The 15,230-nt window shown below is 41.5% G+C and overlaps 1 protein-coding gene across 2 annotated transcripts in view; it reads left to right on the forward strand.

Annotated features, from left to right (window-relative positions):
* AP1S3 (adaptor related protein complex 1 subunit sigma 3) overlaps positions 1–15,230 on the forward strand; it is a 43,572-nt gene that overhangs the window by 25,565 nt on the left and 2,777 nt on the right. Inside the window, exons 3-5 of one of the 2 annotated variants that reach the window (XM_075863969.1) lie at positions 5,301–5,409; positions 6,660–6,797; positions 6,898–6,955. In XM_075863969.1, the coding sequence (XP_075720084.1) occupies positions 5,301–5,409; positions 6,660–6,797; positions 6,898–6,927 (277 nt within the window). In that variant the 3' untranslated portion in view covers positions 6,928–6,955. Of the gene's footprint in view, positions 1–5,300; positions 5,410–6,659; positions 6,798–6,897; positions 6,956–15,230 lie in introns of those variants that run through there. The other variant, XM_075863968.1, reaches the window with a different exon arrangement.

Consider the following 15,230-nt stretch of genomic DNA (forward strand, 5'->3'; position numbering starts at 1 on the left):
ATACCACCCCGGCACCTTATGATTCGCCATTGAGCGCACCATCTTCTGCACCTCTTCAATAGTCAGTGGACCTTCCAACATATCTCTGTCCTCCCCACCCAAAGTTATCCATGGGATCTCTTCTAAATACTCCAATAACCGGTGTATCGTATCTCAGATACGCCTTTTGGGGCGTCCCACAGGACATCTACCGGGACTGTACCAGTATTAAAGTCAAAGTATTCCTATATAAGCGGGGCAATCTTGGCCACTTTTATTAACCTGACCCAGAACGGGTTCAATCGCATTTCACATCTCCTATGTCCTACCTCGGAACTAACTGTAATCCTCAACAGTATAGGCGAATGGTCTGAAATTAATCTAGGTAAGTATTCAATTCCTTCAGCAAACGGGAGGCCCAGATTTTTGGATAACATCAAATCAATTTGTGATAATGAACAATAGGTAGAAGACACAAAGGAGTATTGGCTCGTAGTTGGCCATTTTTCCCGCCATATATCATAACCCAACTTCCTGTATATATTTCCCAAACGTGTTATTCCCGATTTTCCCCCCCCCCTCCCCATCTCAGCCGGCAATCGATCCATCTCTACATTCATAACATTATTAATGTCTCCCATTAGTATGGTCAGAACATCAGGCCAGCTGGTCAGTCTTTCCAATACTTTTTTCATCGGAACCCAGGAGTATGGAGGAGGGACATACATGACAACCACTATACAATCCCAATGAAACAGTTTACAGTGTACGCCCACATATCTACCCTCGCAATCACTAAACGAGGCATAACATTGAAAAGGCACATTTTTATGAACCAGCAGACTCACCCCTCTCGAGTACGTTGAGTGGAAGGAATGGAAACCATGTTTGATCCATACTTGACGTAAGAGATGGACTGTATCTTTAGTTACATGAGTCTCTTGCAAGCCCACCACTCCAGGGGAGTGTTGCTTCAGGTATTCAAATATGATATGTGTTTTTAGTAGCCTCCCCCATACCCCGAACAATCCATGACCGGAAATTCAACCTATCTCCCATTTGAAAACAACATGGTCAATAAGAATCCGCCAGCTTTCTTTCCCCAAACCTTGCCAGATACCCGAATAAGAACATAGTGCTGCTGCTGGTTCCCTCCCCCCCCCCCCCCCCCAAACCCAACAACAATACCCAACAAGTTTGTAAGCCTTCCCTCCTAGAAGGGTCAGGGCTAATGGCATAAGTTCCGCCATCGGTACCAAGCGTCACGAGTGGTAGAACCAACCTACCGCAGGTCAGCACACACCCGACTATCCCACACAGCATTTAAAACTTCCACCTCTCCCTCCCGCCACCCATTTGTTAAAGCAGTAGTATGCATCCTTCCTTACAGACGCTTACAGACATTTTCACCTACAATTTTCCCATAGTCATACCCAACTTAATACATGCATAGAGGATCCACTAGGGATCCCTCACACCTCCTCCATTCTCTGTTACTGATGAATCTGACCTTCATGGCTATCAAGCCACCTTAAAGCATCCTGTGGAGTATCAAAGAATTGGGCTAATCCTAATGCCACTACTCGTGGTTTAGCAGGATACAGCATGGAATACTGAACTCGGAGATTCCACAGGCGTTTGTTTTTTTATATCCAGAAACTGAAGCCGCTTTTTCTGAACCTCAGAAGGAAAATCAAGATAAAAGGATATTTATTTTTTTACTCCATTAACACAGACATCTTGTCTTTCTCTGGCTTGACGAAGAATAATATCTCTGTTTTCATAGTATAGTAATTTCACCAGGACAGGCCTAGGCGGATGACCAGGAGGACCAGGACGAGTAGGTACTGTGAGGGCTCTTTCCACCGCAAACAAGGGAGTCAGGACCTCCTTCCCAAACACATCCAGCAGCCATTTCTCCAAAAAATAATCTGGATAAGTCCTTTCCACTTTTCTGGTATGCCAACCAGTCGCACATTGTTCTGCCGCAAGCGGTTTTCTAAATCATCAGCTTTGGCCAACAAATTCATTATAGCCACTGAATTCATGTTTAGGTCTCTTCTCATCGGTAATAACATGTCCTCAATTTCACTTATGCGACCTTCTGCCGCCGTGGTACGTTCTGCCACTTTTTGGAGGTAGTGTCGTTTTATTTATATGTGCTCTTTTATTCCCCCCTATATGGCAGGTAAGCTTAGCAAGCGTGGTATTACATTGGCTTACTGCCGAAAAAACATCTACCAGTGTAGGTTCAGGGATAGTCTTGGTCTGTTCCGCGGCCAATCATAGGTTCAAAGGGCACAGGAATGTTATCCCCCGTCTCCTCCGAATCCATGTGCGCTCTCAGCGGTGTATAACGAGATCCCATTCCAGCAGTTAGCAGGTCTCTCTCCTCCACCTGCGCAGTACTCCTCCTGGACCGGGCTTTTGAAAGTGTTTGGCGCGCAAATCTCTCCAACTGCGATGCTGTCTCGCCCCTGATGTCTCTCTCCTCCTGTCTGAGTTATACTCGCCGGCGCCATCTTGGGCCTCACCGTCCACACTTCCCTCAGCAGCTTTTGACATGTTAGAGCAGGTCATTCTGTCGCCAAGACCTTCGGAATGTCGTCTCTGTAGGCTCAAGCACTCTCTCCAACTTCAGTAAATAGCCTGAAAGTAAGGTAAGTATGGTCTTACAGGATATTAGGCAGAGGGAGCTCCGGAGCTTGCGTCCACTCACATATGCCGCTAGGCCATGCCCCCGTCCATGCCTCTTTTTAATACATGACAATATCTTGCTGGCATTAGAAGCAGCTGATTGACATTGCATGCTGTTATTTAGTTTATGATTTACAAGTACACCCAGATCCTTCACAACCAGTGACTCTCCCAGTATAGCTCCCCCTAGGACATATGATGCATGCAAATTGTTGCTACCCAGATGCATAACTTTACATTTCTCTACGTTAAACCTAATTTGCCAAATGGATGCCCAAACACTGTGTCCAAATCAGCTTGCAATTTACGAACACCTTCCATAGACTGAACTATACTACATAGCTTGTTGTCATCTGCAAAAATAGAAACAGTGCTATTAATCCCATCCTCTATATCATTAATAAATAAGCTGAATAATAGTGGTCCCAGCACTGAACCCTGGGTACACCACTTACAATCGGGGACCATTCAGAGAAGGAATCATTGACCATAACTCTCTCTGGATACGGTTCTTGAGCCAACTTTCAATCCAATTACAAACTATCTTTCCAAACCTATTGATCTTAATTTACCCAATAGTTCCACTCGACACTGCCAAAGCAACACTCGTCCCAGTGTCTGAATAACCCAATTGAAGATTTAGGAAGAACCTTCTAAGATTTATGGCAATAGATTTGTTTGGCATGAAGCCTGTCTGATCCTCGTGCACAATATTGGAGATAACCCTTATTAACCTGTTTGCCAGAACCTTTGCAAAAAGTTCTACATTGGTGGGAGGTAATGATATTGGATGGTATGATTCAGGCAGGAACAGGAGATCCTTATATTTCTTTGAAAAACTTGCTAGGAAGCCCATCTAACTCAGGGACCTTCTCTTTGGGAAATCTTTGCAGTTCATCCATCCTTAAGTTTTTTTTCAGAGTTAGAGGATGCTCCAAACTAGACCTTGGTCAGTGGGCATAGAAGTTTTGGAAATATAGACCCTTAATGCTGAGTCCCATCCAGGACTTGTAGAAAAATAGAAATAGAGATTGGACCTTATATTTAATCAAGTGAGTCTCAGACAAGCCTATAATAGTAGGTTGGAACTGGCGTAGCCGGGAAAATGCAGCATATATATACATGGGAAGGTTTCTGCCCATAATGAGCTCCAATCGACCATATAACAAGTCAATCGGCACTCCTTAACAGGCCCATTTACACATGCCGATGCTATACTGTATGGGGACGAATGATTATTTAATACAATTGTTTGGTCCCCATCAGTTTGCAAAATTGTTCACACGGGGAGATGTGCTGCCGACAACGATGATTTTATAGCCTGCATAAATGATGTGATCAGCCGATGAACGTGCATTTGCTCGTTTGTCGACTAATCTCTGCCAATAATTGTCCGAACAATTGTTCTTAGGAACGCTCATTCACGTTTATTGGTCTGTGTTAATGGGCCTTTAGCCATAAAAGCCTAATACTTCTAATTCCGCAAATATAAAAGCTACTACTGTTTGACCAGCACTTGTGTAAAATCATTAGAAAGTGTAAAAAGATACACAAAGCTTATGGGGGGGGGGGGGGGATAAATGTTTAAAACCTGAAGCTTTACTTTTAAGGCCACGTGCACACTTATGTCACCGTTTTCACGGCCGCTTTTGACGGGTCCGTGAACCCGTTTTAGCGGCCGTGTGGTTTCCGTGTGCACTCCGTGTTTCCGTGCGCCGAGCATGGTACTGTCCAGGGTGCTGAAAGAGTTAATGGGCTGCACTGATCGGCGGTAACTCTTTCAGCACCCTGGACAGTACCATGCTCGGCGTGCGGAAAATACAATTTTAATGTAATAAAAAAAAAAAAAATAAGTTCATACTTATATTCCACCTGTCCGGCCTCCAGCGTTGACGTTCAATCCATGTCGCCGCTGCAGCCAATCACAGGCAGCCGCGGCCTCTGCAGCCAATCACAGGCAGCCGCGGCCTCTGCAGCCAATCACAGGCAGCCGCGGCCTCTGCAGCCAATCACATGCTGCCGCGGCCTCTGCAGCCAATCACAGGCTGCAGCGGCCACTGCAGCCAATCACAGGCTGCAGCGGCTTCTGCAGCCAATCACAGGCTGCCGCGTCACAAAAGAAGGTCGGACTGAAGAAGAGGGACTCGTCACCAAGACAACGACCGGGTACGTATGAAATGCTTTTTATTTTATTTTTAATCAGCAGCCTCTTCTATCTATCAGTTATTGATAGAGACAAGTGGCTGCCGGTTAGTGTAATATATCTGTAATGTTTTTCTGCCCACCCGGCGGTTGCTAGGCAACGGCTCCGTCACACACGGACGGCACACGGATGCCTTCCGTGTGCCTTCAGTTTTTTTGACGGCCCCATTGACTTGAATGGGCCTCACGGTCACGGAGCAACGGACCGTCAAAAAAACTGAAGTGTGCATGGCCCCATTGAAATGAATGGGTTCAGGGTCCTATCAGTGACAAAAACGGATAGCACCCTGAAGGAAAAAAACTGAAGTGTGCATGAGGCCTTAATATGACTTTATATCGAATGCCCAAAGGGCTGTGAACCGCTCAATAACTTTTCTCAAGGCGCTCTATCTAAGAAAAGTCTCTCTCTCTTGATTTTGTAGGTATGCTAGCTTGTACTTCTGCTGTGCCATTGAGGATCAAGATAATGAGCTGCTGACACTGGAGATCGTTCATAGAATTGTGGAGCTACTGGATAAATACTTTGGAAATGTATGTCATTACATTTTATTTAAAGGGGTTTTCCAGTTTTATGCAAATAAAGCTTGATCATTGTATAATTGAAAAGTTCTACATCTTTCTAATATACTTTGTTTAATTTCATCACTATTTTTAAGATTCTCTTGCTGTCCGTGAATAAGAACACTCGTTTTACATGCCGCCCATAGTCCTGCTTTCAGATGAGAAGTGTACAATTGTATCAATGCTAGGCAATGCTTTAGAAGCATAATACATCAGCAGCAGCTGCACGAATCCTTCTGCTGGTTTGCTAAAATGTATCAATCTTCAGCCCAGGCTGTTTAGCTGTAAATGTCTTTGCACACGACCGAGATTGCGCTGTGAATAATAGACCGTGTGTCAGATAGATTTCCCAGCCTGACCACGGTACAGGTGAACGGGACTCCTGGCATCATAGACATTTATGATGCTAGGAGTCTCCCCACAGAACTGCTGTTCCCTTACTGTATCATTTTGTTCAATACACAACAGCAGTTCCGTGGGGAGGCAGAGACTTCTAGCATCATAAATGTCTATGATGTCAGGAGTCCCGTTCACCTGTACCGCGGTCAGCCCTGGAAATCCGGCCGACTCAAAGTCCGTTTTTCACGGTCCGATCTCGGTCATTTGCAAGAGCTGTAAGGGTTTGCTGACTATGAATGTTTTAAGCTTTTTGGTTAGGGGTTTTCCCATCTGATAAAATGATGGCATATGCTGCTGGGACACCCACCGCTCCCGAGAAGGAGGGGGTGGCAGCACTAGTTTAGTGGTGTGTCCTCTTCACCGCTTTGAATTGAGTCGCACCATTTAGAAATTGATGGCATATCCTAGCAATATGACATCGGTTTCTAACATGGGGAAAACCCCTTTAACATATTTTTTCATTTTTATTATGGTGTTTTTTATTATTCATGTCACTAGCTATATTTAAAAAAAAATCCAAAATAATAACTTTGCAGTTACACTGCTCGGCTGTTTACATAACTCCCATAGAAGAGAAAAGAGCGATCCGAGCACTTGCGCGGCCCCCTTTTAACTAGTCTGTTCCTGGAATCTGCGGCCAGGGGCTCATTACCAGGCGAAACTGGGTCGGGTAACTCCTGTTCTCGATATAGGTGCGGGTCCCAGAACTTGGACCCACACCCATCAGAGATTTATGGCATAACCTGTCTAAGTTGGGGATAACCCTTTAAGTCTCTTTAACTATTGCCACAACTGCTGCATGTTTTTTCTGTTGTTCTTAGGTCTGCGAGCTGGACATAATTTTTAACTTTGAGAAAGCTTATTTCATCCTGGATGAGTTTCTCATGGGGGGTGAAATTCAAGAGACCTCTAAGGAGTCTGTGGTAAGAGCCATTGAGGATGCAGACATGTTACAAGAGGTAATTTCCTTACAGTTTCCACTTACTAAAAGTACTAATCTTATTTGTATCACCAACGTACTTATAATGTACAATTTTGAATTATGTTCTTTTTCCTCAGCAATGTAAAGCAACCAATGGAAAAAACTGAGATTAGTAAAAACATGCCAACCATCTGCCACTTTTGGGGCAAAGACTGTAATCTTTCCTATGTAATCCCATTGTGTGGGATATTTTAGTCTTAAACCTTGTATAGTCAGGTTAATCTGGTTTCACCCCTATTGCCATTATAAGTAGTGCCTGGGAAAAAAGCCGCTCCTAGCAAAATAGTACATTGTTCATTTATGACGTCCTCTGGTATATACTGAAGCCTGGCTGGAAGGTAAGGCAGTACAAAATCAACGTGGACTATGCATGAAAGTGGCACAGTTGGTGTTATCAGGTTCTCACTTTAAAAAAAAACAAAAAAAAACGTTCAAAAGAAAAGTGAGCACCATTTTCAATCAGAATACTGATATAGAGATGTAGAGAAAAATGCACCGCGACAACTCCTGTTCATAGATTTCCCCGGCATCAGCCACTGCAGAGGAAATGTATTACATGACAGCCATTCATGTAATAAGTGGACGCCGGGGTGTCGGGAGCAGGGACCCATATAAAAAGTAGGTGTCTGTGATGTGATAACCTCTTTAAATGTCATTTTCCATGTTACAAATTTAAAAAAAAAAACTCCCGACCCTTTTTAACATCAGATATTACTTCTCAGCTAATGAGAAGATAGACTGAGCTCTTCGTTTAGAATCTGTGGCAAATCCTGGTATTGCAGTTTATTGGCAAGTCACTGACACCAGACATTCATGAGGACAGCCTGGTTTCAGCAGTAGTGTAGTGTTCGGGTATGTGCACACACTAGCTGGCTTTTACGTCTGAAATTACAGACTGTTTTCAGGAGAAAACAGCTGTGTCGTTTCAGACGTAAAAGCTCCTCCTCGCATTATGCGAGGCGTCTTTGACGGCCGAACATTTGAGCTGTTCTTCATTGAATTCAATGAAGAGCGTCTCAAATTACGTTTCAAAGAAGTGCCCTGCACTTCTTTCACGAGGCAGTCATTTTACGCGTCGTCGTTTGACAGCTGTCAAACGACGACGCGCAAATTACTGGTCGTCGGCACAGTACGTCGGCAAACCCATTCAAATGAATGGGCAGATGTTTGCCGACGTAGTGGAGCCGTATTTTCAGACGTAAAACGAGGGATAATACGCCTCGTTTACGTCTGAAAATAGGTTGTGTGAACCCAGCCTTACCGTCTGCATGGCTACCACTGATTTATTTACATTTTACCATAAAATACTATTAAGTAAAAAGTACTGCAGAGAAGACATTGAAGTGTAAATGGTTAATAATTCAAAAGTAAAGAGAATAGTTTTTGGGGCAATTCCTGTACCACACCTAGCGTTAGAATTTTGACTATGTAGTTGGCTGCTGTGAAGTTTTTCATTGACATGCTGGGTATTTAGCAAAATGTACACATTATTTATTTAACCCCTTAATGACCAAGCTATTTTTTACGTTTTTCCATCGTCTCATTCTAAGAGCTATAACCTTTTTTTATTTTTGCATCGACATAGCTGTCTGTATAAGGTCTTGTTTTTTGCAGGACAGGTTGTATTTTTTTTTAATAGCACCATTTTGGGGTTGATATAATTTATTGATTAACTTTTTTTGGGGGGGGAATAGAAAAACCCAGAAATTTTGTCACTTTTCTTGCGTTTAAATCGACGTAGTTCACCGTGGGGTATAAATAACACAATAACTTTATTCAGCGGGTTGTTACGATTGCAACGATACGAAGTTTGTATAGATTTTGTATGTTTTACTACATTTACACAGTAAAAACACTTTTTTTTTTCAAAATTATTTACTTTTGTGTCTCCATATTTGAAGAGCCATAACTTATTTTTATTTTTCCGCCGATGCAGTTGGCTTTTGTTTTGTGGGGCGACTTGTAGTTTTTATTGGTACTATTTTGGAGTAGATGCGACTTTTTGAACACTTTTTATTAAATTTTTTTAAGGCAGGATTCACAGAAAACAGCAATGTTTCCATTGCTTTTTATTTTTTTTACGGCGTTCACCGTGCGGGTTTAATAATGTAATGGCTTTACACTCGGGGTCGTTACGGACGCGGCGATACAAAATATGTGTAACTTTTTAACTTTATTTAGTTTTTTTAATAGTAAAACATTTTGTAAAAGGAAAAAGTGTGGTTTTGAATTTTTTTTTTCACATTTTTACTTTATTAACTTTTATTCAACTTTTTTTTACTTTTTTACTAGTCCCACTAAGGGACTTTAATATGCGATCTTCTGATCACTTTTATAATACACTGCAATGCCTCTGTATTGCAGTGTATTACTGCCTGTCCATTTAAGACGGACAGGCATCTGCTAGGACATGCCTCTGGCATGACCTAGCAGACATTTACTACGGGCAGACTTGGGGGCCTTTATTAGGCCCCCGGCTGCCATCGGAGACACAGACACTCGGCGATCTTATCGCTGGGTGTCAGTGGGATGAGAGGGAGCTCCCTCCCTCTCTCCAAAACAATTGGGATGCGGCACTCTCTATTGAGCACCGCATCTGAGGGGTTAAACGGGTGAGATGGATACTAATATCGATCTCACCCGCTGGAGCAGGGATGCCCCCAGCCCTCAGCTACATCTGGCAGCTGAGAGCAGGGAGATTTAACCCCTTAATGACCGGGCCTGTTTGTACCTTAACGACCAAGCCAGATTTGTCAAATCTGGTATGTCTGACTTTATCAGAGAATAACTCTGTGAAAGTTTTGAATATCCAAGTAATTCTGACATTGTTTTTTCGTCACATGTTGTACTTTAATTTAGTGGTAAAAGTAGACTGATACGATTTGCAGAAATTAATAAAACAATAGAAAAATGGAAGAAATTTTATAAAAATTAAAATTTTTACCCATTTTTAACTGCAATATGTCACATATGTACACACATACTGTACAATTTTTTAAATTAAATATATATTTCCATCTCTTTACTCTATTTTGGCAGCACTTTTGAAAAAAATAAAATAAATTTTCAGCAATTTAGAGGACTTACAAATTGAATAATAATTGTATAAATTTTGAAGTACATTTTGTTTTCCTGCACCAAGCCAGGTTTTCAGAGGCTCATAGGTCTCAGAGTGATGGAAACCCCCACAAATGACCCCATTTAGAAAACTAGACCCCTTAAGGTATTTATCTAGGGGTATAGTAAGTATTTTGAGCCCACAGTTTTTTGCTAAATTTAATGCAGAACAGGTGAAAAAAAAATTATTTCACTTTTTTCATAAAAGTATCCGTTTGAAGACTGATTTCTTTGTAAAGCGAACATGAGAATGAACAAACACACCACAAAATCTATCACCCTGTTTCTCCTATTTTCAAAAATACCCACATTGTGGCCCTAATGCACTGCCTGGACACACGGCAGGGCCCAAAAGGAAGGGAGCACCCGGAGGCTTTCAAGACTCCTATTTTGCTTGAAAATGTTTTAGCCCCCACTGTACATTTGGAGAAGCTTTGAGCTGCCAGAACGATAGAAACTCCCCATAAACGACCCCATTTCGAAAACTACACCCCTTAAGGTATTTATCTAGGGGTATAGTTAGCATTTTGACCACACAGGTTTTTCGCTAAATATATTGGAATTAGTCTGTAAAAATTAAAATTTACTTTTTTCTGAAACAACATAGAAATTTTTTATATTTACAAGGAATAACGAAGAAAATGCACCCCAACATTTGTAAAGCAATGTCTCCCGATTACGACAATACCCCATATGTGGTAATAAACTGCTGTTTGGACCCACTGCAGGGCTCAGAAGGGAAGGAGCGCCATTTGGATTTCTGATTTTGCTGGAATGGTTTTCGGTGCCTTGTCGCATTTGCAATGCACTGGAGGGACCAAAACAGTGGAAACTCACCAAAAGTGACCCCATTTTGGAAAAGCCTTCAAGGAATTTTTCTAGGGGTATAGTGAGCATTTACACCCCACGGGTCTTTTGCAGAGTTTATTAGAATTAGGGCGCGAAAATTAATATCCTATTTTTTTCCACTAAAATGTTGCATTTTCTCATTTTCACAAGGGATAAAGGAGGAAAAAAACAACCATTTTTTTTATAAAGCAATTTCTCCCGAGTACGGAAATACCCCACTTGTGGTCATACGTTTTTTCATTAGAAATGAATTAACTCTTTCAGGACTGATCCATTTTTTGCTTTCTTATTTTAGATTTTCACTCCCCGCTTTCCAAGAGCCATAACTATTTTATTTTTCCATCAATAGAGCGGTGTGAGGGCTTATTTCTTGCGGGAGGAGCTGCAGTTTTTATTGGTAAATAAAAAGTGATTAAAAAGTTCTATTACATTTTTTTTTTAGAGATAAGGTGACAAAAAAAAAAAACAGCAATATTGGCGGTTTCAATTATTACATTTTTTTTAAGGTGTTCACTGTGCAAATTAAATGATAGTATATTGTAATAGTTCGGACTTTTACGGACGTAGCGATACCAATTTTGTTCATTTTTTTTACATCACTTTAGAAGAAAAATGGAAAAAGGTGTTTTTTTTTAACTTTAAAAAAAAAAAAAAATTCTCACTACTTATAACTATAATTCTTCTACACATTTTATTAATCAATCCCCTTAGGGGACTTGATCCAGTGATCATTGGATCACTGGTACAATACACTGCAATACTAATGTATTGCAGCATATTGTTGTTCTTACAGGCTTCTGTAACAGAGCGATCGCTGTACCTGTCCGTTAGTCCCGGGTGTCAGCTGTAATACACAGCTGACACCCGCAGCGTATGGATAGGGCACAGCACGTGAGCCCGCTCCATACATCAACCACCGCACCATGACGGGCAATTAAGTCATAGTGCGCAAAGGGGTTAGTGCACAGCGGATGGTTCAAAGTGAAAATTGCAATTTTCCACTGATATGCCATTTTAGTGCATAATATGTTGTGCCCAGTTTGTGCCACAGAAGACAAATACCTCATAAAATGTTAAGCGGGTTCTCTCGGGTATGGCGATGCCATATATGTGGGCGCAAACTGCTGCTTGGGCACGCTGCAGGGCTCAGAAGGGAGGGACTCCATTTTGCTTTTGGAGCGCAGCTTTTGCTTGGTAGTAGTTTTGTTTGGAGTTTCGCTGGTATTTCAGTTTATGATGTGGGGGCTTATGTAAGCTGTGTGGAGTACATCAGGGCATAATAAGAGGGTATAATAATGCGGTAAATAAATAATAATTCATAGATATGTGGCCGGTGTCGCACTGATAAATGGCGCCCGATCTTAACTAATTTTGGAACATTCTGCACATTTTGCATCGCCATATTCTGAGAGCCAGAACTTTATGTTTTTTTTACCACCGGAGCCCTGTGAGGGCTTATTTGTTGTGGGACAATCTGTAGTTTTCATTGGTACCATTTTGGGGTACATGCGATTTTATTTATTTTTTTTAATCACTTTTTATTCAATTTTTTTGCAATCCTGACCAAAAAACAGGAATTCTGACACCGTTTTTTAGGTTTTCTTTTTGCGGCGTTCACCGTACGCTATAAATGACATTTTTACTTTATTCTGCGAGTTGGTACGATTACGGCGATACCATATGTATATAGGTTTTTTTCCTTTTTTTTAGCGTTTGCACAATAAAATCACTTATTTATAAAAAAAAATAATTCTGTGTCACCATATTTTGAGAGGCATAATTTTTTTATTTTTTAGTCAAAAAAGCTTTGTAAGGGCTTGTTTTTTGCGGGACGGATTGAAGTTTTTATCGGTACTATTTTCGGGTACATGCAACTTTTTGATCACTTTTTATTCTTTATTTAGGGAGCGGTGGTGACCAAAAAAAATTGCGATTCTGTCGCAGTTTTTTATTGATTTTTTTTTTTGGGGTGTCCATCGTGCGGGAAAAACAACATTACAATTTTATAGTTGGGGTCGTTACGAACGCGGTGATACCAAATATGTGTACTTTTTTAACGTGTTCATTTTTTTTCTATAATAATAATTTCTTATTATAGGAAAAAAAAAGCATTTTGTGTTTATATCACTTATAAACTCATTTTTACACTTCTTTTTTTTTTTTTTTTTTTTTTAAACCATTTTCACTTTTTTTACTTGTCCCACTAGGGGACACTTAGACTTGCAGCTCTGATCGCTGCTGGAGTACACTACACACGTAGTGTAATGTACTCTAACTGTCATTGCGACGTAACTGTCATTCTGACAGGAAGCCGAGGAGGACCGGCCGGAGGCTGCTCCTCCGAGGCTTCCGTACATGGCAACCCGGAGGTCATTGTCTGACCTCCGATTGCCACGACAAGCATCGGTAGCCCCCACGATCACTTAGTGGGGGCTGCCGATGTGCTTCAAACCACTTAAATGCGGCGACGGCAATCCGTTGCTGCACTTAAGGGGTTAATTGCCGAAAGCAGCGGCGATGGTCCGCTGTCCGGCGAGACTGATGTGACAGCTGTCTGGGACAGCTGTCAGCGCGCGCCTGTCACTCTGTGTTTACACAGAGTGACAGTTTGAAATACTGACGAAAATGAACGTCCTGGTGCGGGAACTAGCAGCCGACCATGACGTTCATTTTCGTCATTGGTCGTGAAAGGGTTAACGGCTACCTGCTCTGTTTATTCTGATGCAGCGTTGTGAAAAGGCGTATTGGTGGTCACTAACGGGTTAATTGTGGAATACTAAAGCAATTCCTTTAAAGGCTATGTACACCTTTTGAAATCGTGTTTTGGTTGTTTTTTTTTTTTTAAATACAAATGTGTATCAGTATAAGTATAAGATTGGTGCAACATTTTTTCCAGAAGCAACGTTGCTTTTGTCAATGGGCAGTGTCTGGTAATGCAGTTGAACTTCATTTAATTGAATGGGGATGAACGACAATACCAGACCACAGCCCATGGACAGATTCATAATCCATTCTTTTTCTCTGATACTGGACAACACCTTTTTAATCTAATGTTGTTATCAGAATGTTTCTTTTGGGAGTGATCCTATAATGCAGACAAGACCTGTCGTAATCCATAGTACTATTCAAGTCATAGACCAAAACTTTTTTTTTAATTTATTTATTTATTTTAAACTTCCAACCAAAACGGAAAAGTGCCATTTCATTTTTTCAGTGTCCGAATAAAATAAGTAAATGCATGAAATATCAGAAAAATAGATCAAGGCAATTATTAATGAAATGAGTTTTGCATTTCTCCACTATTCTTCCATCTAATGTTAAAAATAACTAGTTACAGCTGTGTCTTTCCAAGAAAATCCTATCTAGTGTATATGGGAGTCTCTCTGCCGTTGGGGGAAAGAAGGATCAGGCAAGTTTGATTTCAAAATTCCTTAATCCTTTTTTGCAACAGTAGATAAGCCACTGCCAGAGGGCATGGCAAGAGCCTATTCCCCTCTCCCCATTGAAATAAATATGCACGCTCCGTCGAGCATTAATGCTTCTAGTGGAAGAAATAGCTGTCGACTCGTTCAGAGACCGTTATTTCATGTGCATGGCCACCTTTCGAACCCTGCGTTGAGCTGTTCCTCTATTATTCCTCCTGTTATTTGACTTTTGCACTGTACTCTACATGAGGTTGTATTAGCACTGGAATAGAGAATACAGGCTACCCTAAATGGCAGCAAGTATTCTGTGGGCAGCCCCTGCAGGAAAGTAGTGCTAATTATTACTATATTTACTATTTCTGCAGATTGCTTCTGGAAAGGGATCTTCGCTTCAAGCTTTTTAAATTAGTAATTAGTAAATTAGTAAACCAGTGTTTCAGGAGAATCTGCAGAGTAAGGCCTCATACACATGATTGCCGTATACTATCTGCAATTGCATGCTAACCTATGGGCCAATGCACACGACCGTGGTTTCCACGGTCCGTACATTGTCCGGAGCCTGGACCACAAAAAAAAATTAGGACAAGTCATTATATGGTTCGCCATTGTGGTCCAGGCTTCTTAAAATCAATGCATATTTTGTGTGTGCACATAAAAAATTTCAACAACTTTGTGAATAGTTGTGATTAAACAATATCCTACTATTTGTGTTTACAGTTCTATGCAGATCTGTGTGTCTCCATGGTTAAGGACTACAAGCAAATTGAGTCTGACCCTGTAGCTATGTTACCCCACTCTCTCTGCCCCTTTTTTTTTCTAACCTTATAGGGGTTGTCCACTTTCTGAAAACTGATGACCTATCCACCGGATAGGTTATCAGTATATGATCGGTGCTTGTCCAACACCCAGACCCCACACCGATCCAACACCCCGGCTGTCTCCTGGCGCCGGACGATGTTGGCGGAAGCAGTTTGCTCCGGTCCAAAAATAGCGGCCGAGCTGCAGTTCTGCATTCCTAC

The sequence above is a fragment of the Rhinoderma darwinii genome, chromosome 4 (genome assembly GCF_050947455.1).
Source record: "Rhinoderma darwinii isolate aRhiDar2 chromosome 4, aRhiDar2.hap1, whole genome shotgun sequence".
Classification (NCBI taxonomy): domain Eukaryota; kingdom Metazoa; phylum Chordata; class Amphibia; order Anura; family Rhinodermatidae; genus Rhinoderma; species Rhinoderma darwinii.